Genomic DNA, 27069 nt, shown 5'->3' with positions numbered 1-27069 from the left:
GTGAATAATATTTGAATGAAAAATATCTTTATTAATTTGATAGAGCTGTCATTATGCTATAATAATGCGAATTGAAAAATGTTATATAAATAAATGAATATATTTGATTTATCGTCATCATGTATTTTTATTTATTGTGTTTTGATATATCTATATTAATAAATACTCAAAACAAGATGTTATTCAAACGATTTTAAAAATTATATAAATCGTGTTATTATATTTTTTATTATTAATCACAAATTATATAAATCTCGTTATTATATTTTTTATTATTAGCAGTGGATGGCACGTAATCATTTCTATTGTATATATATATGTGTGTGTGTATATATATATATATGAGTTCCGCGTTGTTTGTTGAACGGTTGCACCGGTCTATAAATCGGTGTTTGTATTGTGAATTCTGCATACAAAAACACAAAGGATGAGAGATGGCTCATACGGCCATTCTTTCCCTTGTGAACACACTCGAGCAGATTTTGCGCTCCGATCGCTTTTCCATTTTTCATGCGAAACAAGAAATCATCTCTTTGTATAGAAAATCTCGATTCTTGCAAGCATTGCTCGAAGATTCTCCTCCAAGAACCATCCAAGATGAACTGAATTTCTTGGAGATTAGAGCCAGGGATGTCGCGTATCAAGTGGAAGATACCGTTGAATCCCACGTTTTCACTGAAATTCTTGCCGATTATCCTGGTAGTTTCTCCTCTCATTTGGATTTTTACCCTGAGGACCATTCTTGTGGCGGAAACTTTGACTATTTGCATGAAGCAATAAACGAGATTGACTCCATCGTGGAAGAGTTGCAGAAAAACAGATGCGGCCTAAAGCAGCTGTTGCCGAGGAATTTATTGCCCGCCGGCAAGCCCAGACCTGCTAATAGTAGTAGGAAGAAGCTGGTGGGACTTGAGGATGAAGTTCTGGAGTTGAGGGATCGGCTGATGGGGGAGGATTCTAGATTTTGTGCCATCCCCATTGTTGGGATGGGAGGTATTGGTAAGACGACTCTCGCGAGAAACTTGTTTGATGATTTCTTTATCAAACATCACTTTGATGTTCGTGCTTGTGTTACTGTATCCGAAGAGTATCATGCTAGTGAAGTACTTCAATCTCTTTTAAAATATATTGGAGTTGCCATTGATAAGAAACGAGACAAGAGTAGGGAAATGTTAAGGCAATCTCTGTTCCAAAGTTTGAAGGGTCGGAGGTACTTGATCTTTTTGGATGATATGTGGAGTACCAAAGTATGGGATGATTTGAAGATAATATTTCCAGACGATGATAATGGGAGTCGAATCATGTTCACTACGAGGCTATTGGATGTGGCTGTTTATGCCACCGATTCTTCTAGCCCCCCTCATCAAATGCATTTTCTCGATCACAGGAATAGTTGGGATCTTTTCTGTCAAGAAGTGTTTGTTGACAAACTTTGTCCTCCCGAATTGGAGCAGGTCGGCAAGGAGATTGTGAAAAATTGCAGAGGACTTCCACTTCTAATTGCCGTAGTTGGCGGACTCGTCGCAAAAGCGAATGGTGAACGGGGATACTGGGAATATGTGGCTGAAAATGTGAATTCTGTTGCTGCCGAAAGTGATGAGCATTGTTCAGAGATACTATGGTTGAGTTATAACCATTTGCCTAACCATTTGAAACCATGTTTCCTCTATTTTGGAGTTTTTCCAGAAGATCACAATATCTCTGTCTCTAAACTTGTCAAATTATGGGTTGCCGAGGGATTTCTCAAGCCTATTCCGCCAAAAAGATTGGAGGAGGTGGCCGAAGAATACCTGAAGGACCTGTTAGAAAGAAACCTTGTTTTTGTTGGTCGAAAGCAGCCTAATGGGACAGCAAAAACATGCTATGTTCACGATCTTTTAAGGGAATTATGCCTTAAAGAAGCTCAAAATGAAAAGTTTCTCCACACCATGAACAGGAATGCTAACTTCTCTGATGGAAGCTGGAGCGGTCACCGACGCCTGAGCATGCATCTGGATATTTTGAAAGATGAAGATTTTACTGATGACATATATATCCTCTTTTTTAGATTTCATTATATATTGAATATAAAATCTAACGATCTAATATTTTATTTATGTAAATATAGACAATGCCTTCCATGAGATGGAATATTGAAAATGCTAGGCGATATGGAATTCATATTAAGTAATAGATTAGCTTCAGTGAGATGAGTTGAACAACAAGAAGATGAACTTGCACGCCGTCGTGAATATTACTGAGGACGTCGAACTGAATCAGTGAATGAGTCAACTTCGAATAGTGCTGAAGTTTTTTATAAGCTCAATTTAAAAAACCCATCTGATTTAAAAAACGAATATCGACTTGAGTTTTTATTCAGATTGATATCTGATTTTACTGATGACATAAACGGGGCGATAGAATCCATGCCACTCGCACGATCTTTGTTGCTGACAGGTCGTCTCCTCTCCACGTCTCTTTTTTATAAAAATTTTGGATTACTGAGGGTACTTGATCTTCCCGGAACTGAATTCTCTCAGTTCCCAATTGAATTTCTGTATCTTCTGAACTTGAGATACCTCGCTTTCGGGTTCCGAAGTTGTCCGATTCTCCCTCCCTTGTCCCCACTCTGGAATCTTCAGACCTTGATTGTGACGGAGGGCCAAGATCTGTTAAATAAAGAGATGTTTCCCTATTATAAATCATATTGTGAAGTAGAGCTACCATCAGAAATTTTTCAGATGCCACAATTACGACATGTACAGATGACCGAATTTTCGCTGCCGAATCTGATTGAGGGAGACAACCCTGTTGTTTTGAAAAACATGGAAACACTTGCATCCGTATCAGATTTCAAATGTACAGGAGAGGTCCTCAGAAAATTTCCAAATTTAAAGACGTTGGAAATTTATTATTACGCCTTTAACATTGTGGACTGGTCAGATTACCATCTCGAGAATCTTGTTCATCTGTAAACTCGAAAACCTGAAATGTACCTTTAACTGGCCACCGAACGAACCCTTGTTGCCAAACCTGGTTTTCCCATTGAGCCTTAAAAGTTTAACTTTAAGTGGCAGCGCTCTTTTTAGCAAAGATATGAGGATTATTGGTTTGTTGCCTAATCTTGAAGTACTCAAACTGAAAGAGGATGCCTTTGCTGGGGCCTTCTGGGAATCAGTTGATGGAGAATTCTGCCAACTCAAGTACTTGCATATAAATAGAGCAAGACTGTTGAGTTGGAGAGCTGAAACCTCGCACTTTCCATGCCTCGAGCACCTGAAAATAAGCCAATGCTTATATTTACAGAAGATCCCTTCTGGTATCGGCGAAATATCAACACTACAGATGATTGAGATTTATGATAGCAGGCCTTCTGCAGTCACTTCAGTAAAGCAGATTCTAGAAGAGCAAAGAGACCTGGGAAATCATGTCCTTAAAGTTCGTGTCAGACGGAGTCAGAAGCCGAAAATGCATTAAGTCGTCCCCTCTAATAAATTTTTGTCATTTTAATACAGGTTTCTCACATGGATTCAATTTCTTGATATTGGAATACATCAGATCGATTCACTTCTTCTGTTCTTCCTGTTTTGAGGGTGAAAATCTTAACTTTTCAAGAATTTTGTGCTGCTTGTTTTCAAGAATTGGCTAGCGATAATAACGAAAGATCCTTTCCAATGCGTATTCTGCCGTATGAGATTCATTCCTTAAACATTTATGAGTACGACAAAATTAAGAATTTATCTCGAGTAGTTTAATTTCTCGTATGTCAAGAATCTTGAATATGATCGTTCAATATTTCAACTCAATCACAATTGCAGCATTGGCGTATAGTAATTTGTGTCAAGTGTGTTAATTAGTCCCTCATGTATTGTCGAAAGTTGACATCAAATGTTACGATTCAAGGGCTAAAATTTTATCACGGGATTGAAAAATCAAGATAGATGTAAAGTTCAAAATCTGAAAAATCCAATTCTACCATTAGGTTTTGTCCGAAGGGTTTCTCTATTGCCTAAAATCTTTCAAATGTCGGAGATCCAAATGTTTTATCTTTATGCAGTAGCATCGAACTAACCCGCAAAATCTATAGAATACCATTTATTTTTTAGATTTATTACAGGCAGAATCTTGTACAAACATTCTCCCAAGTAAACATTTATGAAAGCCTATTATTGAATAATAATAATAAAACATTAAGGGTCGAACTTTACAAGAATCTAGCTAGCAATTTTAGATACCAACAAGGAATAGTTGACTTGTCCCACTGAATCTGCATAACATCTGTCTGTGAATCATAACCAAAAACAAGAAAAGAGAAAAGGAATGTAAAACACACTGACAAAAACATAGATTATTACAAAGCATGCACATCCTGCTACATTCCAAAACCTAAAAAAATATCTTTAAATTGTGCATACCAGATTCCGTGTCAAAAAATTTCTCCCCCCACCAAAATGGATTCAAACACTAGCCTTCCAGGGGGACTGATTCCAGATGAAGCTAACCCGCCATGGATGAACAAAGGAGACAACGGATGGGAGCTAACTGCTGCTACCTTGGTTGGCCTACAAAGTGTTCCAGGTATGGACGTACAGTGAGTGCGTTGAGCCGATGGTGCTAGCGAGGTGCTCAACAAAAACACAAATTTACCAAAGTTTTGAGCTCTTGTGTATAATCCATTGAAAGTCGGATTCTTGTTTTTTTTTGTTGGCCTAACATATACATGTTTGATAAGATACAAGTTAACTCGATATTATAATTATTCAAAACTTGATGAAATTCGTCCATGCATTACGTCGTTGTTATGTTGCCTTTTTATCTTCCTGATATCATATAAGTAATGGTGTTGGCGGAAGAAGGGCAGAATGAGGGGTTACTTAAATCCCTCAACCTGCAAACTCTCAATATTTTGTCCCTATAAATTCATTATCTTTAGAAAAATATAATCCAATGATCATTTTGGTTTTGCTTCTACGCTGACTGAAACTCAAATATACTATAGAAACTCTAGCTAGCCTGACCTTGAATACTTTCGGAAGTTTGACTAGAACTAGACAAATTGTTTTTGAAAGTTCTGTTTCCACAGTGAATAGTGTATGTGTGAGTTGAGAGTGAGTGTTGTGTGTATCAGAATGTAGGTGTTGTAACACCCACGACAACATGCTGCGGAAATTATGATTTTAACACACCTACACGTAGCTGGAATAATGATAATAATACGAGATACGAGATGTAAATTATGCACAAGTATAAAATACTTGTGCGGTGTCTCAGGGGAAAATAATTCACTAGAAAAACTTGTAAGTTTACAAAAACCAATACTAGTGAAAGAATAAAACAACTCCCTTATTAAGGCGAGTAACAAATTGCATCCTAAACATCTAACAAACCGTATAACCAAAATACATAGGATGCATCAACTGAGAAGTGAAAAAAAATCTTCAAAACTCCACACACTAATCAACACGGTGATTAGGTAAAGTCTCTGGATGTTGGCAGCACTTCACAGCAACAAGTTATCAATCACGAGATGGCTTCAATCAGAAAATCTTTTCTTCGTACAAATGCATCTCTGTCTCTCCGAAAGTTTTTGCTCTGTATCGTCACTCTCTCACACTTTTGTTTCTTCTCCTTTGAGTCCTATTTAACATAGAAAAACCAATTTCATTAGGAAACAAACTCTTTTTAAAACAAGGATAATATCTTAAAGATATTGTGATATCATATCTTAAAGATATTACGAGTCATATCAAAATATAGTCTTATATCACATATTGAATTTATAAGAGATCATATCATCAATTTCGAGATTATCCTCATGTCTAGAAAGGCAAAATATTAAAGATAAAAAAGGAAAATATATCAAGGAATAAAATTCCTTTCAATCTCCCCCTTTTTGCCTTTCTGGACAAAACAACCCAAAAATGGTTGTACATCTCAGCTCCCCCTGAGTTAGCAAATCAGTGACTCAGCCAACTTTAGTTGACTCCCCCTGAATTCTACCGTTAAGCCTTCCCCTGATGAAAAGTACAGTTCACACAGGTGTTGTATGTTAGATGTTGCAACATTCAGATCATAACACCGAAATAGTTCATTAATCAGGAGGGACAAAGATCAGAGAGAATAAAAGGACAACTAAAATACTAAAACCATCAAGAGAGAAAAAAAACTCAAAATCTCATTATCCTTCATTACTGCCATCATCATCAGCAATTTTTGCTCCACTGGTTCCAGCTATATCTGTATCTACATATCTACTCCCCCTTTTTGTCCAGAATGGACACTTTCACCCAGCAGAAGCTCATAGTCAGCCACTTCACTCCTAATGTCTTGAGGACCAAAGCCAGCCATCTGCGAAATAGAGAATAGCAAAGTAGGGAAGTTCGAAGAAGACAGAAATTTACGAAGAACACAGATACTTTTGCGCGAAAAAGAAAACAAATAGTTAGGGTAGGAGAGATTTTAGAATATGAGGGAAAATAGTAAGCCGTAAATTTGTTCCTTATTTATCCCTAAATATTTAAGCACACCTCTCCAACGGTGACATTCTGTTGAGCCGCAACTTCAGCACCTTTTCAACTCAATTTTTAATTTCGCCCAACGGTAACTTTCTGAAACAGTGCCATCATTATTTCAAGAAATCAGGCAGGATAAAACACCACGTCGAATTAACCCCACAAACAGTTAGAAATCAAGAAATTTCAAAATTAAGTCGGTTAGGGTTTTCTTCGTATTTCATGAATTAAAAACTGATAGCCCACTGGTCATGATGAATTCACATAACAGCAGTATGAATGACTTAAATTTATGCCTAAAGTATGATCAAAAATGAAATGCACACGCATGTGATCAAATTGTGATCAGTCTGTACTTAGGTGTTGGCAACACCTCTTGGCAACACTCACAAGTTGGACTCAAACTTTCTTGAACATTTTTAATTCAGACATGGTAGCTCCCACTCTAGAAGAACGGTCTTCATAGGACTCCTCTAGGTAGCTTTTTCCATCTGTATTTTGACTTAGAAGTGGTAGCTCCCACACTAGAAGAACGGTCTTCATTGGACTCCTCTAGGTAGCTTTTTCCATTTTCTTCTAAACATTTTTTTGTTCTATTTTATTCTCTTTTCTATTTTTCACCATATTGCTCAAGAATTTTCTAAGTCATTATCTACATTGGACAAGATCATGTGGTACACGATCATCCTCAACAGCTTTATGACTTAGATTGAGCACACACCATTCTTTGGAGAATATTGATGGAAAGTTTGATTCACAACTGAGAGCACGCCATTCAGTATCCTACACTTGTACAGGCTTCACACAAAGCAGGATGTATGCAATATTTCTAGCATCCTAAAAATAAAATGCACATGCATGCTGGGTGTTGTCCACAGGTGTTGTAACACCGAGGACAACATCCGTGAGTGATCATTGTGTACACAAGCTGAGAGACTTCCTAAGATTGGAAAATCTCTCAAAATCCAATGGTTTTGTAAAGATATCAGCCAGTTGGTTCTCAGTTTCAACAAATTCCATTCGAATTGTACCCTTATCAACCAAATCTCGAATAAAATGATGTCTAATGTCTATGTGTTTCGTTCGAGAGTGTTGTACTGGATTTTTTGAAATATCAATTGCACTTGAATTGTCACAGTATACAATTAAGGTGTCACTGTTGAAACCATAGTCTTTAATCATTTGATTCATCCACAAAAGTTGTGAACAACAGCTAGCAGCTGCAACATATTCAGATTCAGCAGTGGACAGAGATACACAATTTTGCTTTTTACTATACCATGACACCAAATTGTTACCAAGATAAAAACACCCACCCGTGGTACTTTTCCTATCATCTAAGTTTCCAGCCCAGTCAGCATCACTAAAGCCCACTAAATTGGTGTTTGTTTCTTTGGTATACCATAAACCTAAGTCAACTGTTCCAGATATATATTGCAAAATTCTTTTGACAGCCTTTAGATGAGTGACTTTAGGATCAGCCTGGTACCTAGCACACAAACAAACACTAAACATGATGTCGGGATGACTTGCACTTAAGTAAAGAAGACTGCCTATGATGCTGCGATACTGGGTGTTGTCAACACCTGCCGCAACATCGTCTTTGGACAATTTTTCAGTCGACCCCATTGGTGTTTTCATGTGCTTAGTGTTCTCGGTAGAGAATTTCTTCACCAAATTCTTGGCATACTTGGATTGACATAGAAAGATACCATCATGCATTTGTTTAATTTGCAATCCAAGAAAGAAACTTAATTCTCCTACCATGCTCATTTCAAATGTGGTAGACATGCATTTAACAAATTCATCAACATACTTTTGAGAAGAAGCACCAAAAATGATGTCATCCACATAAATTTGACACACAAGAATATCATGCTTCGATTTTTGAATAAAAAAGGTTTTATCAACCTCACCTCTTTTGAAGCCTAAGTCAAGCAGATATTCAGTAAACCTTCCATACCATGCTCTTGGAGCTTGTTTAAGTCCATAGAGTGCTTTCTTCAACTTGTAGACATGGTTCGGGTGGTGTGGATCTTCAAATCCTTTAGGTTGGCTTACATAAGCTTCTTCTTTCAAGATGCCATTCAAAAAGGCACTTTTCACATCCATTTGATATAATTTTATGTCCATGTAACATGCAATAGCAAGTAAAAGTCTAACCGATTCAATCCGGGCAACAGGGGCAAACGTTTCATCAAAATCAATTCCTTCAATTTGAGTATACCCTTGAGCCACTAGCCTAGCTTTATTTCTCACAACAATTCCAGATTCATCAGTTTTGTTTTTAAAGATCCATTTGGTTCCAATAACATTCACATTATCGGGTCTGGGAACCAAATCCCACACATCATTCCTAACAAATTGTTCAAGTTTTCACAGTGTATGTGTGAGTTGAGAGTGAGTGTTGTGTGTATCAGAATGTAGGTGTTGTGCGTAGGTGTTGTAATACCCACGACAACATGCAGCGGAAATTATGATTTTAACACACCTACACGTAGCTGGAATAATGATAATAATACGAGATACGAGATGTAAATTATGCACAAGTATAAAATACTTGTGCGGTGCCTCAGGGAAAAATAATTCACTAGAAAAACTTGTAAGTTTACAAAAATCAATACTAGTGAAAGAATAAAACAACTCCCTTATTAAGGCGAGTAACAAATTGCATCCTAAACCTCTAACAAACCGTATAACCAAAATACATAGGATGCATCAACTGAGAAGTGAAAAAAAATCTTCAAAACTCCACACACTAATCAACACGGTGATTAGGTGTTGTCTTCGGATGTTGGCAGCACTTCACAGCAACAAGTTATCAATCACGAGATGGCTTCAATCAGAAAATCTTTTCTTCGTACAAATGCATCTCTGTCTCTCCGAAAGTTTTTGCTCTGTATCGTCACTCTCTCACACTTTTGTTTCTTCTCCTTTGAGTCCTATTTAACATAGAAAAACCAATTTCATTAGGAAACAAACTCTTTTTAAAACAAGGATAATATCTTAAAGATATTGTGATATCATATCTTAAAGATATTATGATATCATATCTTAAAGATATTACGAGTCATATCAAAATATAGTCTTATATCACATATTGAATTTATAAGAGATCATATCATCAATTTCGAGATTATCCTCATGTCTAGAAAGGCAAAATATTAAAGATAAAAAAGGAAAATATATCAAGGAATAAAATTCCTTTCAGTTTTCACTCGTATAAGTTCCCGGCATGTCAAATGAAAGATGTAGTTAGGGGTAGTCTCCCCCCTCTCTCAAAAAAATTACTCAGTACTTAGTTGTTTTGCATTCGGCCGGCAAACAAAATATCTCATACTTTCCTGATTCCAGGCCTGATTATACTCTATGGCAGCATGGTCAAGAAAAAATGGGCCGTAAACTCAGCCTTCATGGCGCTCTATGCATTCGCAGCTGTGCTCATCTGTTGGGTATCATGGGCTTGTAGAATGTCCTTCGGATCACCTATGTTGCCCATATTAGGAAAGCCTGGTCAGGCCATGACTGATACCTATGTTTTGAAACATGAATCCGGAACATCTCTCCCGACTGCAGATGATGTATTCTATCAGTTTGCATTTGCTGCCATCACTGTTATATTGCTGGCCGGCTCATTGGTGGGAAGGATGAACTTTTACGCGTGGATGTTGTTCGTTCCGCTCTGGGTTACGTTGTCTTACACGGTGGGTGCATACACCATATGGGGCTCGGGGTTCTTGAGAGACTACATTATTGACTATGCAGGGGGCTATGTTGTCCATTTGTCTTCAGGGGTTGCTGGTTTCACTGCTGCTTATTGGGTAATCCTGATATACATAATAAAACATTGATTCAAATACTTTCTCAAGTTTAAATTTGTATAAATCACGAGGGCCTTTTTTATGATGACTTTGTTGCTCTTTTCTTTTACATTATATTACATTCTAGGTTGGACCAAGGCATTCCCATGACAGACAACATTTTCCACCAAACAACATAATAAATATGTTGGGTGGCGCAGGTTTCCTATGGATGGGTTGGACCGGATTCAATGGTGGCTCGCCACTCGCGGCTAACAGGATCACGTCGCTCGCTGTGTTGAATACGCACGTGTGCACCGCCACGAGCCTCCTCGTGTGGCTTTCACTCGACATGGTGTTCTACTTCAAGAGCTCTGTCATTGGTGCTGTCCAGGGGATGATCACTGGCCTCGTTTGTATTACTCCTGGTGCAGGTAATTCGACTAGCTAATAGTTTAATATATGACAAATACATTACGAGTACAATTGAGTTAGAATACAAAATCTTTCTTCTTTTTTTATGATAGTAGATTTCTTGAGAAATACAAAAGGTTCATTTTAAAATCGTAAGGTTAAAAATATTTTTTGGGGAGATTTTATGCTATCCAAAAATAGCCTATGCTTCTACTAATACTGTAATACACCATTTTTTGGTGTGCTTTTGGATTGGTAGGTATTGTGGATACATGGGCCGCAGTACTAATGGGTATACTTTCGGGCTCAGTACCATGGTACACCATGATGGTCTTGCACAAGAAATCATCCTTTTTCCAAGAAGTCGACGACACATTGGGAGTATTCCACACCCACGCAGTTGCGGGCCTACTGGGCGGGCTCCTCTCAGGCCTCTTCGCTCATCCCGACCTCCTCCATATGTTCTATCCGCCAACAAGGACTCCTAGACCGGGCTTCATCTACGGTCTAGTCGATGGCGACTTAAGGGGCGGACTTCACCAAATGGGCTACCAAATCTTGGGAGCGCTTTTTATATCTGCATGGAATGTTGTATTAACTAGCTTGATATGCATCTTGATAAATAGAATAATTCCACTTCGAATGGACGAAGATGACCTTGAGATAGGGGATGATGCGGCACACGGGGAGGAAGCGTATGCGTTGTGGGGCGACGGAGTAAGGGAACCTCCACCTCTACGTTTTAGAATGACGACGCCTAGGATGCCTGCCTTTTGTAGGCGTCACGGGAGCCAACAACATTGATTATGAGCCGGAAAGCCCGGCCCGAAGCATGTTTCATTTCACTTGGTAAATTCTGTAGCTGTATGTACGGGCATTGCCTTCACAAGCGTGGGGTCTTTTTTAAATGGCTATCCAGTAATAATATCATGGTTGGGAGGGGATATTTGACGACCTAGTTGGTTGTCGAAATGCTTGCCAAGAAACCTAAAATCCCGGGGTTCAATTTGTAAATATTTTTTACCAAATATAACAAATTTTAATTACTATTGAATTATAATATGTATATAATACACAAAAGATCACAAGCATGCATAATTTTTTAAGTAAATATCTCGTAAAACGGTCTTCCAAATCTATATTCGTGAGACGAGTCGACCCGATAATATATGAATTGCATATGAATATTTTTTACATAATAACAATCATTTTAATGAGTGGAGTCGGGTAGGAGATATGTATCACAAAATTGACTCATGTGACGATCTAACAAATTGATTCTGTCACTTTTTTTTCTTTCAATTGAGCATATATTAGATTAAACAACACACGAACGAATATTAGCATTATAAACAAATAAAATTAAAATAAACAACGAACAATAGCTTATTTGAGCAAATTAATACACATCCAAAGTTTTATTTACAAAATTTATGCATATTGCTCACACGCAATGAAGAAAACTTTACAGAAGGTCACCAATCTCAATATTGCTCCAAGTCAATCACGGTTAACTTTAGAGTTCTTATGTGATGAGCTACCGAAAAGAAGATGCACCTTCTTGATATGAGTAGTACCAATCAAATCTTTTAAGCCATCTTCAACTGTACAGTCTCATACCTTAACAGTTTTGGAATCCCTCTCTTTCCGGTGTAAGATCGGTTCATTTATGTTCCCTCCGCCTAGAAACCTGCCAGGAGCCGCTCATTATCCGTGCAACTTCATGGCACCAGCGATCATCTCCCGCCCTCTTCGACCGCGGGCCTCACATACTCTCTGGTGGTTCCGAACTAACTACTGAATAAATACTTCGATTTGTTGAAGTGATAACACTCAATCATGTTTAAATCATACTTAATGGTAACTGAACTTAGGTCATTACATGAATTGTTTATTATGGTCTCTAATTTCTTGTTCATTTATGCCCATATCCATATTTCAATGTTTACTTTTACATCCATGGCTCTTTATGTGATCTATGTTGATTTATATATAATTGGGAGGCAAAGTTATCAATTACTTGAAAAAAAACTTATATTTTATTTTTCACACTTTTATAAGGGGTATGTCTATTTGTTTTTTAGCAAGAAAATATTGTCATCTAGATCGTATTTTTTTATAAAAAAAAATCAGATCGATCGTATTTTTATAATCTATAAAATAATTATATTTTTATACATGAATATCAAGATCAGCATATACTCGTGCATCCAAACGTAGGCGTCCATCTCATGTTGCCCCTCATGTTTTTTCTCTCTTTCATGGCACGAGTATCAAGTGTACACAGTCTTTTTATATGATTGAATAATTCTCATCTTTGTGAGACGGTCTCATGAGTTCGTGAGACGAGTTTGAAAGTTCCGTTTCCACAGGGTGAATGTGATGAGGGTGAGTGTTGTGTGTATCAGAATGTAGGTGTTGTGCATAAGTGTTGTAACACCCACGACAACATGCAGCGGAAATTATAGTTTAACACATTAACACACAACTGGAACGACAATAATACGAGATACGAGAGATAAATTATGCACAAGTATAAAATACTTGCGCGGTGCCTCAGGGCAAAATAATTCACTAGAAAAACTTGTAAGTTTACAAAAACCAATACTAGTGAAAGAATCAAACAACTCCCTAATTAAGGCGAGTAAAAAAACAATTGCATCCTAAACCTCTAACAAACCGTATAACCAATATACAGAGGATGCATCAACTGAGAAATGAAAAATCTTCAAAAATTAACACACTAATTAAAACAGTAATTAGGTGTTGTCTTCAGATGTTGTCAGTGCTTCACAGCAACACTTTAGCAATGGCACGAGCTTGCTGCGATGTCAAAAGAATTCTCAGTAAAAATTCGTCTCTCCGAAATTGTTATGCTCTCTATCGTCACTCTCCGTAGTTTCTTCTCCTTTGAGTCCTATTTAACATAGAAACACAATTTCATTAGGAAACAAACTCTTTTTAAAACAAGGATAATATCTTAAAGATATTGTGATATCATATTTTAAAAATATTATGATATCATATCTTAAAGATATTATGAGTCATATCAAATATAGTCTTATATCACATATTGAATTTATACGAGATCATATCATCAATTTCGAGATTATTCTCATGTCTAGAAATGCAAAATATTAAAGATAAAAAAGGAAAATATATCAAGGAATAAAATTCCTTTCAATCTCCCCCTTTTTGTCTTTCTGGAACAAAACAACCCAAAAATGGTTGTACGGCTCAGCTCCCTCTGAGTTAGCAAATCAGTGACTCAGCCAACTTTAGTTGACTCCCCCTGAATTCTACCGTTAAGCCTTCCCCTGATGAAAAATACAGTTCACACAGGTGTTGTATGTTAGATGTTGCAACATTCAGATCATAACACCGAAATAGTTCATTAATCAGGAGGGACAAAGATCAGAGAGAATAAAAGGACAACTAAAATACTAAAACCATCAAGAGAGACCAAAACCATCAAGAGAGAAAAACAGCCATTTTTGCTCCACTGGTTCCAACTATATCTGTATCTACTCCCCCTTTTTGTCCAGAATGGACACTCTCACCCAGCAGAAGCTCATAGTCAACCACTTGATTTTCATAATGTTCAATGGTTTTCTTGGCATTTTCAATCTGTTGTCGACCATAGGCAATCTGAGCTTGAATGTAGGAGATAGACAGTGTGACATAACCTGTAGGAGGAACATCTGTAGGTGGCTGTTCAGCTGTCTCAGGCACATGTTCAGATGTTGTATCATCAGTGTTGCCAACATCCGGAGCAACATTTGAATGCAGCCAAGGCAGATCGATCTTTCTGTTGCCTTTGAAATAAGCAGGAGAAATCTTCAGAGGATCTCTGACAGGGCAATGATCTTCATCAATATCCCTAATGAAACCTTGAGATTCCAAGATTCCATAAATCAGTGAAGGGTAGGGCAGCTTTGTTTTCTTGAAGTCTCCTTCAGCATATTGCAATGCTGTCCTGAACACCAGATTTCCAAAGTTAAAGGCCCTTCCAGTACCAATAGCAAACAACACCAGGGCCTGAGATCTAGTCACAATCGTAGAATTGGTTGACGGTGTCCAATTCCAGATTGATGTCTTGTGCAGCACGGAGAAAAAAGAAGTGAGATTAGCAGCACTCAACTTCTTGGGATAATCAGGGAATACTTTGATCAGGCCTCCAGTGAGCACAGAGGTTACAGCATTTATGTCCAGATCCTCTTCAACTTCCTCAATATCCGGAGTGTCGTAGAATGCATTGATCACAGAAGGTGAGAACTTGTATATACGATCACGAACAAACACTCTCCCATACTTCACCGATTCCTCATCTCCAACACTGCCCAGGAGATTGCAGTAGAATTCTAACACTACACGGCGACAAGTAGGGCATAACAGTAGTGACTGTGGATAGCAACCTTCGGTTCTTGAGAAACTCAATCAAATTGTATTTTCCATATGCATTATCATCAATATTTTTCTCCTCAATCAGCTCTCTCTGAACAAACAGCGGCCATAATGCCAAGGCATCCTCAGAATAAAATTTGGGGGAAAATGACTTACTTAAATCATAGTCAGCCGAGTCAATGTGGCGCTCGGTGTTGTCAACATCCACCTCAACACCGGCAGCAGTAGCAGCAACATCATCAGAAGACTCACTAGTTTCAGAGCCAATATCCTCAGATTCAGCATCACCCTGTTCCTCAGATTCAAAGTCAGATACAGACGATGAAGAGGAAGAAGCTCCAGGTCGGTTTTGCTCAAACTCCTTCATCATTTCTGAATCAGGTTCATCATCCTTAGAAATTTGTTTCTTGGCAGCCTTTTCTTCCTTAAGGTGAGCAAGAAACTCGGCCAGAGATTGTTCATCTTCTACAGGCTCATCAGGAACTCTTTCTTCTGCAACATGTTGAGTATCTGTGATGGGGTTTTGTTTTTGAATACCAGAAGTAGAACCAGGTTCTTTTGCAGCAACAGTTGGTTTGGGGCGAGCCACCAACTCAAAATCATCATCATTGGAGTCGTCTCCAGATGAGAAATCAGGGTCCAGAAGATTTGAGGAGGTAGATGCCCGTGGTTTCTTGGTTGGAACAAAGTCAAGATCGAACCTTGCTTGTCTCTTTGACCTTCGGCGCATAGGAGCAGGGGGAAAAGCTTTATTCAAGGCTTCAAAATCCGGTGGATTCTCAACGTTTATCTCATTCCCAGGTTCACCAGGGGCGATTACTTCCAGCGGAGTTGGTTCTTTTGGCACACCCATAATTTCCAGGCCCCCAACATTGGCTTCGGCGGTGGGTGTTGAGTCATGCGACTCTCTATGCATGCTTGCAGCCATTTCACTCCTAATGTCATGAGGATCAAAGCCAGTCATCTGCGAAATCAAGAATAAAGAAAGTAGAGTAGTTCGAAGAATACAGAGAATTGCGAAGAACAGAGTTAATTCGCGCAGAAACTGAATAGTGAGAGCAGGAGAAATCTTAAAATGTGAGGGAGATTAATAAACGGTAAAGTTAATCCTAATTCAATCCTAATCATTTAAATACTCCCCTCCAACGGTAACATTCTGTTGAGCCGCAACTTCAGCACCTTTTCAACTCAATTTTTAATCTCGCCCAACGGTAACTTTCTGAAACAGTGCCATCATTATTTCAAGAAATCAGGCAGGATAAAACACCACGTCGAATTAACCCCACAAACAGTTAGAAATCAAGAAATTTCAAAATTAAGTCGGTTAGGGTTTTCTTCGTATTTCATGAATTAAAAACTGATAGCCCACTAGTCATGATGAATTCACATAACAGCAGTATGAATGACTTAAATTTATGCCTAAAGTATGATCAAAAATGAAATGCACACGCATGTGATCAAACTGTGATCAGTCTGTACTTAGGTGTTGGAAACACCTCTTGGCAACACTCACAAGTTGGACTCAAACTTTCTTGAACATTTTTAATTCAGACATGGTAGCTCCCACTCTAGAAGAACGGTCTTCATAGGACTCCTCTAGGTAGCTTTTTCTATCTGTATTTTGACTTAGAAGTGGTAGCTCCCACACTAGAAGAACGGTCTTCATTAGACTCCTCTAGGTAGCTTTTTCCATTTTCTTCTAAACAACAATTTTTTTTTTTATTTTTCACCTTATTGCTTAAGAATTTTCTAAGTCATTTTCTACATTGGACAAGATCATGTGGTACACGAACATCCTCACAGCTTAATGACTTAGATTGAGCATACTCCATACTTTAGAAAATTTTGATAGAAAGTTTGATTCACCACTGAGAGCACACCATTCAGTATCCTTCACTTGTACAGGCTTCACACAAAACAAGATGTATGTAATATGTCTAGCATCCTAAAAATAAAATGCACATGCATGCTGAGTGTTGTCCACAGGTGTTGTAACACCGAGGACAACATCCGTGAGTGATCATTGTGCACACAAGCTGAGAGACTTCCTAAGATTGAAAAATCTCTCAAAATCCAATGGTTTTGTAAACATATCAGCCGGCTGGTTCTCAGTTCTAACAAATTCCATTCGAATTGTACCCTTATCAACCAAATCTCGAATAAAATGATGTCTAATGTCTATGTGTTTCGTTCGAGAATGTTGTACTGGATTTTTTGAAATATCAATTGCACTTGAATTGTCACAGTATACAATTAAGGTGTCACTGTTGAAACCATAGTCTTTAATCATTTGATTCATCCACAAAAGTTGTGAACAACAGCTAGCAGCTGCAACATATTCAGATTCAGCAGTGGACAGATATACACAATTTTGCTTTTTACTATACCATGACACCAAATTGTTACCTAGATAAAAACATCCTCCAGTGGTACTCTTCCTATCATCTAGATTTCCAGCCCAGTCAGCATCACTAAACCCCACTAGATTTGTGTTTGTTTCTTTGGTGTACCACAAACCTAGGTTAACTGTCCCGGCTATATATCTCAAAATTCTTTTGACAGCTTTTAAATGAGTGACTTTAGGATCAGCCTGGTACCTGGCGTACAAACAAACACTAAACATGATGTCGGGACGACTTGCACTTAAGTAAAGAAGACTGCCTATGATGCTGCGATACTGGGTGTTGTCAACACATGCCGCAACATCGTCTTTGGACAATTTTTCAGTCGACCCCACTGGTGTTTTCATGTGCTTAGTGTTCTCGGTAGAGAATTTCTTCACCAAATTCTTGGCATACTTGGATTGACATAGAAAGATACCATCATGCATTTGTTTAATTTGCAATCCAAGAAAGAAACTTAATTCTCCTACCATGCTCATTTCAAATGTGGTAGACATTCATTTAACAAATTCATCAACATACTTTTGAGAAGAAGCACCAAAAATGATGTCATCCACATAAATTTGACACACAAGAATATCATGCTTCGATTTTTGAATAAAAAGGGTTTTATCAACCTCACCTCTTTTGAAGCCTAAGTCAAGCAGATATTCAGTAAGCCTTCCATACCATGCTCTTGGAGCTTGTTTAAGTCCATAGAGTGCTTTCTTCAACTTGTAGACATGGTTCGGGTGGTGTAGATCTTCAAATCCTTTAGGTTGGCTTACATAAGCTTCTTCTTTCAAGATGCCATTCAAAAAAGCACTTTTCACATCCATTTGATATAATTTTATGTCCATGTAACATGCAATAGCAAGTAAAAGTCTAACCGATTCAATCCGGGCAACAGGGGCAAACGTTTCGTCAAAATCAATTCCTTCAATTTGAGTATACCCTTGAGCCACTAGCCTAGCTTTATTTCTCACAACAATTCCAGATTCATCAGTTTTGTTTTTAAAGATCCATTTGGTTCCAATAACATTCACATTATCGGGTCTGGGAACCAAATCTCACACATCATTCCTAACAAATTGTTCAAGTTCCTCATGCATCGCATCAACACAAAATTTATTTTTTAAGGCTTCATTTATATTTTTGGGTTCAATGAGTGAAACAAAACAAGAATGACTTACTTGAGAGTATACGGAAGTCATGCATACTAGACCCATCATTTTCCGATAATCTACCTTCTCCTTTCTTCTAGTTTGCATTCCTCCAAATGCTTATCCAATGATCTGAGATGATGGATGATTTTTCTGAATCTTACTGGGAAAATCAATCCCTTCATTGGTTACAACATCATCATTTTCAGTATACTCTCCTGGTTCATCATTTGATTCTGCCAGTGCAGGTGTTGTCTCAGGTGTTACAACACCGGGTGCAACATCTGTGTTAGGCAGTGTCTCACTTATGTTCAGTAGCCCATCAATATCATCCTCGATTGTTTTTCCCGTTAGATCTGCAAGATCGTCAAAAACAACGTTAATAGATTCCATAGTCGTTCTTGTTCTAAGATTATACACGCGATATGCACGACTATTGGATGAATAACCAAAAAATAAACACTTGTCACTTTTAGAGTCAAACTTTGCAAGATGGTCTCGGTCATTCAAAACATAACATACACACCCAAAAACATGAAAGTACTTCAGGTTTGGCCTCTTTCCCATGATGATTTCATAGGATGTCATAGTAGAACCACTCCTTAAGTACACACGATTTGAAATATGACATGCTGTGTTTAAGGCCTCGGCCCAAAATCGTTTTGAAATATTCTTTGAACTCAACATGACCCTAGCCATTTCTTGCAGTGTCCTATTCTTCCTTTCGGCTATTCCATTTTGTTGAGGAGTCTTAGGGGCTGAAAATTCATGAGTTATCCCTCTCTTTTCACAGAATGATATAAAGTGTGAGTTTTCAAATTCTTTACCATGGTTGGTCCTTATCTTACCAACCATCAAATCACGTAGATTAGTAATCTTAGTATGTAATTTCTTAAAAACAGCAAATGTGTCGGATTTTTCTCTAAGAAAACTTACCCATGTAAAGCGAGAGAAATCATCCACACACACATGAATACTTCTTACCTCCAAGGCTTTCCACTTCCATTGGACCCATAAGATCCATGTGCAAGAGTTCAAGACACCGAGTTGTCCCAAAGTGTTGCAACACTTGATGGGGAACACGTGTTTGCTTACCCTTTTGACATGCACCACAAACATAAGGAATTCCAGAGGATAAATTAGGCATTCCTCTCACATCATCGTACTTATCAAGGTTCTTTAATGTCTTGAAGTTTGCATGACCCAATTTTTGATGCCACAAGTTTAGTTCACTCACTTCTGAATGATTGCACACAGGGTCCTCTCCAAGTTGATAACAATTGTCAGTCGACCTTGTACCTGTCAAAATACATGTATCAGTATTATCAAAAACTTCACAATTGTCTTTATCAAACTTAACATATAAATCATCATCACAAAGTTGACTTATGCTTATTAAGTTTGAGTTAAGTCCTTCGACATAAAGCACATTGTGTAGACTAGGTAGTCCATCAACATTCAAGGTCCATTTGCCAGCTATTCTTCCTTTAGCACCTCCACCATACGTCATATGACCATTACTTAGTTCAACATAGTCAGTCAAATAGTCTTTAGAACATGTCATGTGGCGTGAACAGCCACTGTCAAAGTACCATATTCCTGCAATGTTAGTTTTTAACGAAGTATAAATAACAGAACATTGAATATTAGCGTTTGGCACCCAAACCCTTTTTACCGATGGTTTCCTATTGGCAGTGTTACGCCGGGTGTTGTATAACACCTGTGGCAACACCTGTTCAGATTCCCATCTTTTGTAGTCATCTCTCAGTTTAAAACAATAGGGTTTGATATGACCAGGTCTAAAGCAATAGTGGCAGATAAAGTGGCGTTTTCTGGACTTGGACTTCTTTGTAGATATTTGCCTCTTTGATGAAACATCTTTTTCAGTGTATTAAGCATTCGAGATTTCAGCACTTCCTTTGACAAAGCCAGTTGGTTTTCTTTCAGTGTTGGAAGACTCTCCTATTTCAAACTGATGATTCGTATAACCAAGTCCAGCTTTGTCATTCTTTCCAATCATCAAGAGTGAATCAAGTTTGGATGAACTTGAATTAAGCTTCGCAAGAATTTGAGTTGCTTCTCCAAGCTCTTCCTTGACTTTGCATAATTCCAGATCTTTCTTGCTCAAGATTACTTCAAGTCGTGATACTTGTGACTTCAGCTCAGTGTTCTCTTTGGAGAGAATTGCATTCACTTTATTTCTTTTGATCAGGTCTTCATACAATTCTTCATACATTGTCTGCACACTTTCCAGAGTGACTTCATCATCATCTACTTCTTGGTTTTCAGACTGACTTGATTCACCAAGGGTTGTAGAATTAAGACACACTGAATTTGAAGAGATGTTGCGACCAGGTATTGCAACACCTGTGGCAATACCTAAAGGATTGATTTGCATTGAACGCTTCTCCTTGATCACAGCAGACAACGATGTGTGATTTTCAGATTCATTTGATCCTTGATCATCATCAGACTCTTCATCACTCAAAGTGACAGCCATGCCTTTGTTTCTCCGAAGTCGATTGGCACACTCATTGGCATAGTGTCCAAATCCAGAACACTCTCTGCATTGTACTGAGTCCAAATTTCTGACATTTGATTGGAATTGCAATTCAGTTTTTGGTCGAAATTGTCCTTTCATAGGAGTAAACTTTTGAGCTTTTGCAGAAGTGGTGATTTTGTCCAATTTTCTTCTTCTCTCTCATTTTCGTCAAGTAATCACCGAATTTCTTAGTAATTAGAGAGATAGAATCTTCACCTAAATCAGATTCATTCAATTCTTTAGATATTTGAAGGATTTCATCATAAGAGTCAGTTGAAACTTCAAGGGCTATTGTCTTCCCTTTATCCTTCTTTTGTAAATCAAGATTCATCTCAAAAGTTCTGAGGGAACTCATTAATTCATCCAGGTTGATTGTTGAAGTGTCTTTAGATTTTTCAATTGCACAAACTTTGACATTAAATTTCTCAGGTAGAGATCTTAAAACTTTGTTCACCAATCTTTCATTGGACATGGGATCTCCAAGACTGTGAGCTTCATTAGAAAGTTGTCTCAACCGGCTATCATACTCAAGAATAGACTCCTTGTCCTCCATTCTCAGGCTTTCAAATTTTGATGCCACAATCATTAGCCTAGTTTTACGCACACTCTCGGATCCTTCACAATGTTTCTGAAGTATATCCCAAGCTTCTTTGGCACTGACACAATTGGTGATTAAATTAAACATCCTTGTGTCAACAGACGGGAATATAGCATTGAGAGCCTTGGAATTAAAATTTGACGTTTGCACTTCATCGATTGTCCATGTACTTTCAGGTTTGAGCCGAGTGTCTCCATCAGCATCCTCAATCTTTGGTGGACTCCAACCATCAAGTACATGCTGCCAAGCTCTTTCTTCAATTGATTTAATAAAAACCCTCATCTTTACTTTCCATAATGCATAGTTTGATCCATCCAATACGGGAGGTCTAAAAACAGTGTTTGTTGATGCTTCCATGATCCTTTTCCACCTGGAAAACAAAACAAAACAGGATTTCACTTAGTAGCGTCAAGTGGAGGCTCTGATACCAATTGAAAGTTCCGTTTCCACAGGGTGAATGCGATGAGGGTGAGTGTTGTGTGTATCAAAATGTAGGTGTTGTGCGTAAGTGTTGTAACACCCACGACAACATGCAGCGGAAATTATAGTTTAACACATTAACACACAATTGGAATGACAATAATACGAGATACGAGAGATAAATTATGCACAAGTATAAAATACTTGCGCGGTGCCTCAGGGCAAAATAATTCACTAGAAAAACTTGTAAGTTTACAAAAACCAATACTAGTGAAAGAATCAAACAACTCCCTAATTAAGGCGAGTAAAAAAAACAATTGCATCCTAAACCTCTAACAAACCGTATAACCAATATACAGAGGATGCATCAACTGAGAAATGAAAAATCTTCAAAAATTAACACACTAATTAAAATAGTAATTAGGTGTTGTCTTCAGATGTTGTCAGTGCTTCACAGCAACACTTTAGCAATGGCACGAGCTTGCTGTGATATCAAAAGAATTCTCAGTAAAAATTCGTCTCTCCGAAATTGTTATGCTCTCTATCGTCACTCTCCGTAGTTTCTTCTCCTTTGAGTCCTATTTAACATAGAAACACAATTTCATTAGGAAACAAACTCTTTTTAAAACAAGGATAATATCTTAAAGATATTGTGATATCATATCTTAAAGATATTATGAGTCATATCAAATATAGTCTTATATCACATATTGAATTTATACGAGATCATATCATCAATTTCGAGATTATTCTCATGTCTAGAAAGACAAAATATTAAAGATAAAAAAGAAAAAAATATATCAAGGAATAAAATTCCTTTCAGAGTTGACTTGATACATATCTAAAAAAAATAATATTTATGATAAAAAAAAATTGGAACAGATCGAGTTAGTGATCTTTATCACAAAAATGATATATAATACGGTCATAAATGTTTTTGAATATAATATTTGGACGATTTATTCACACTTTATTTGACTACTTTCCTCAAGGAAATTTTTTCTTTGAATTGAAACTCTCACCTACATTATTAATCAATTCCTGAGAAATTAACTTACAATCGGCTAACATTTGAAAGACACACAAATAGACTTCGACTTTAGCATCTACATGGCCAAAAAAATCAGTGGCACTCCATACAAATAAATATACTCAAGTTTTTTGGAACCAAGGTCTGAAGCCTCGATCCCCCATTATCCTTCTTGGCTCCTTTTCTTTCTTCACATGCAAATTCGATAAAGACGACGTAAATTTCGCGGTCGTCACCTTCCTCACGAGCAATCTCCACCGGGCATCACTTCCATCTTGCTCTGCCTTTAACTTGAATTGCCTGATAGAACAGTACAGGTATATTCAAAACCTCGGACGATTCACAATTTATTTTAGGCTGGAGAAGTAGTCGTACTTGATGCGTGAATCAATACGGCATTTTACATTTATGAGGAAATGTCATTTTTTTGTCGGCCCTAATATTTGGTTGTCACGTCAATTTTTTTAAGAGGTCATTTTGGATGCAAATGCAATACATCGCCTTCTATGTCAATATTGGAGTCTCACCCTTTTCACACGCCTAAAACACACAGCCACCTTTAATATACTATTGCCATTCAGAAAAGGATAGGATCGCCAACGGTTGCGGGAGCTTCAAGACAGCTCGATTCGTGTTAAAATTAATGGGATCTCACAATATAGACGAGACTCGAAATTTTTGTGATGGGAAACTTTATTTATCTTTAGATTAACTCAAGAGCAATGTGTTAAAAAAAGAATTCACTAACCTGCATAGAGGAACTCTGCATCCATCAGGTCGGTCACAAATGGAGGAGTGCAATCGAAAGAGCTGCCACATTCGCTTGCAACGAAGGCATCCTCCGTTAGCCCTTTTCGTACAAGTACCGAAATGCTTGATCAGAAGCTGAACGCGATGACATGTCGTGAATTTGGCGCACGGACCATTGTGTTGGCTCGGGTCCATATCGATCGGCCCAACAGTGGTGCAACCTTCCGAGCATATATGTTCAAGGCATTCCATTGCTTCACTGAGTTGTATATACAAATCCTTATTCTCTCTATGCCTTCTCATCCTCTGTTTCCTCTGTTATATCCAAGAAATTCAAAACAAATGTTATGATAACAATCGACACGTTCGATCTGATCGAAAAGTGGGTACTTTTTCAAAGCTTTACACACCGTTTCAGACTCATCGATGAATTGTAAGATCTCGAGTTCAAGAAGGGGATCATGTTTCTGCAAAAACTTCCATCCGTCACCGGCCTTGACCATCTTGAAATTATTTGACAACAACTTCATACCCTTGACGTAAAGATCCGGGGCGTCGCATAGCCTTGCGAGCTGAAGCACATCCACCACGTCCTCAATCGACATCCGGTCGGCCAAATCCTTGGTACACATCTGCTTCAGCTGCGGCACCAAGTAAACATGCGACAATGCAAGAAGAGGAATCCCATACTTCTCCATTTGATCCTCACTACACCTACAAAAGTAATAAAAGGCCGTTTTGATCATCTCACACAGCACAAACAATCTTAATTCGGCTTGAGGCTTGAAACAGAACTCACTTGGAAGAATAAAGAAACTTGATGAAGGCGGAGACGGCGTCGAATGGGACGCCCAATATGGTAATGTTGCTGCAGTTGCTCCGGCCCTTTCGCGGCCTTTCTATTATGTTCTCCAGCACGGGCGACGCTGAAGCCTACAAGTTTCACATTTGAATCAACAACCACAAGTCCAAATAATCAAAAGTTTTCAGCTAAGTTACATAGAAAATACTCGATCATATTTCAAATATAATCAATCAGCTCGGAACGAAAATAGATTTATTATCTAGTGTAAATCATATGGTCGCCCACGAGTCTCTGTAAGTACATACAGATTAACTCTATGCTATAAATATTCATTTAAATTAATGAATAATTTATCTTATTATTTTTGAACAGATAAAAGCCCGTATTTGCGATATGGTTACGTAAAAAAGATCGAGTACCAGGACTTTTGAGTGCGCGAAGATGAGCAACCCGTCGGAAGTGATGACACGGACGTCGGGTTCCGGCATGTCTTCGGCGCCAACGACTGTCAGGATTCTACTCGCTTCTGCTCGAACCATGATTATCGATATCAAGGAATCCTGAATAATATTTTTTTTTTCCAAATGAATTTCTTCGTGAGTGAATGCTTGAGAATTGAGAAATGATGGAAAGACTGGATATAGAGTTGGTGTTGAAGAGCAGTTTGAATTTATAGGCAATACAGAGAGCAATTTATTTATTTATTTATTTTTTTTGGAGTAGAACAATTTATTTAATAAGGAATACTAAAAATAAATAAACAAGAATTCTATTTTATGCTTGGTATACTCAAAACATGAATAAATTGTACACATAATGTGAAGTATAAGAAAAATAGATTGCAGTGCAAAATAATATTGGGAGGTTCTTTGAAGAAATTTACAACGTATTTAACTTGTATGTATACAAAAGACAAAAACTTGTGTGAGACGGTCTCAAGATTCGTATTTTGTGAGAGATTTCTTCCATGAAAAATTATTAATTTTTATGCTAAGAATATTACTTTTTATTGTGAATATCGGTAGGGTTGACTCGTTTTACAGATAAAGATTCGTGAGACCGTCTCACAAGAGACCTACCGTACAAAATGAGAAAATAACAATATTCACGTGTATCTCATAGTGGTAAAACACCGTGAAGATAACAAGAATATCGTGGATTTTAACTCAGTCGGCATCTTGGGAAGGCAAGTTTACTTGGAAGTCATCGAATCGTGGTTGATTTGACTGTGAACGTTTATTCTGATTGTATATAAATTATGACAGTATTCAAATTTATTTATGAGACGAATTATAAGGAAAGTGTGGCGTAAAATAAATGAACCTCCTTCGTTTATAATTTTAGATTTTTAAGTTCATTTTAATGAAGTGTGGCGTAAATAAATAAGCATATATAATATAAATATTTTAGGTAGTGTTCACGGAGATGGATTTGAAATCAATGGATTTTGATTATATTTTTGTTGTTTATAATGAAACAATAGATCAAATCTTAAATCAATATCTTGTTTGGTTAGACATTATTAGTGTAACGCCCCATATTTGATGATTGTCATCAATGTCCCAACACAGGTCATTCCAGCGTGCTTATGTCTTCACTCACATGCGCTCTGAAATTTTTTTTCAAGGGATCACACATCTCATAATTGTCTAAGTCAAGCACACTTAAATTTAAAATTCTTATTTGCGAAAAGAAGATAAACTTTAATTGTATGAGTAGTAACTCTCAATCTTTAAAGTCTTCATCAATTGTACACTCTCATACATGCACAGTCTTGGAATTCCGTTCATTCTTGGACGGGATATCACAATTTGAACAAAGTAAAATTAATTTCAAATGACACCATATTTAGGTAAACTTTAGAATCATATCGATTTAAACATAAGTTTAATGTGTATTAGTAATTACGCAAAAAAGGCCAAAACTGAAACAAATATGTCCAAAAGTAATGGTTGTTACTGGTTCCTTCTATCTCGCCCCGAACCTATGAGTGCGGTATTGGCGTTGCTTTCAAATAAAATTCAAAAACAATAAGCCTCGTAGTATAAAATTTAACCAAAAATCAGTATATTATTTCATGATGAAATTTGTTCTTACATCCAAAAGTACAAATCATAATCAAATACATCAGTGGAACCTAAAACTTATCATCATAGGGACAACAAAATCAAATAACAGTGGCACTTTTAAATGTCTCTTTTTCAACAGCCCAAGATTATGTATGCTCTTCCTCTTCAAGTTCCTTTTCATTCTTATCTGAGGAGAGAAATA

General features: G+C 37.5%; 3 protein-coding genes and 1 pseudogene across 3 annotated transcripts; 2 read left to right on the top strand and 2 right to left on the bottom strand.

The window, feature by feature from the left end:
• Positions 1-328: 328 nt before the first annotated feature.
• On the top strand, positions 329-3660 carry LOC142522008 (putative late blight resistance protein homolog R1A-3; annotated as a pseudogene).
• Positions 3436-11700, top strand: LOC142522145 (ammonium transporter 2 member 3-like). The gene is made up of 5 exons (XM_075625296.1): positions 3436-3572; positions 4398-4557; positions 9846-10312; positions 10440-10725; positions 10965-11700. The coding sequence occupies exons 2-5, from the start codon at positions 4431-4433 to the stop codon at positions 11507-11509; spliced, it is 1425 nt and encodes a 474-aa protein (XP_075481411.1). The 5' UTR covers positions 3436-3572; positions 4398-4430; the 3' UTR covers positions 11510-11700.
• Positions 11701-21265: 9565 nt separating this feature from the next.
• LOC142522007 (uncharacterized) lies at positions 21266-22150 on the bottom strand. The gene has a single exon (XM_075625185.1). It carries the CDS (start codon positions 22148-22150, stop codon positions 21266-21268), a length of 885 nt encoding a protein of 294 aa, XP_075481300.1.
• Positions 22151-23133: 983 nt separating this feature from the next.
• On the bottom strand, positions 23134-25447 carry LOC142523367 (BTB/POZ and TAZ domain-containing protein 2-like). The gene is made up of 5 exons (XM_075627143.1): positions 25218-25447; positions 24793-24926; positions 24404-24707; positions 23992-24308; positions 23134-23543 (listed from the first exon to the last, which is right to left on the bottom strand). Exons 1-5 carry the CDS (start codon positions 25335-25337, stop codon positions 23366-23368), a joined length of 1053 nt encoding a protein of 350 aa, XP_075483258.1. The 5' UTR covers positions 25338-25447; the 3' UTR covers positions 23134-23365.
• Positions 25448-27069: the final 1622 nt, after the last annotated feature.

Source organism: Primulina tabacum, chromosome 13 (assembly GCF_025594145.1).
Source record: "Primulina tabacum isolate GXHZ01 chromosome 13, ASM2559414v2, whole genome shotgun sequence".
In the NCBI taxonomy this organism is placed as follows: Eukaryota; Viridiplantae; Streptophyta; class Magnoliopsida; order Lamiales; family Gesneriaceae; genus Primulina; species Primulina tabacum.
The sequence above is the reverse complement of the archived record's forward strand: the minus strand, read 5'-3'. Positions and strand labels throughout refer to the sequence as shown.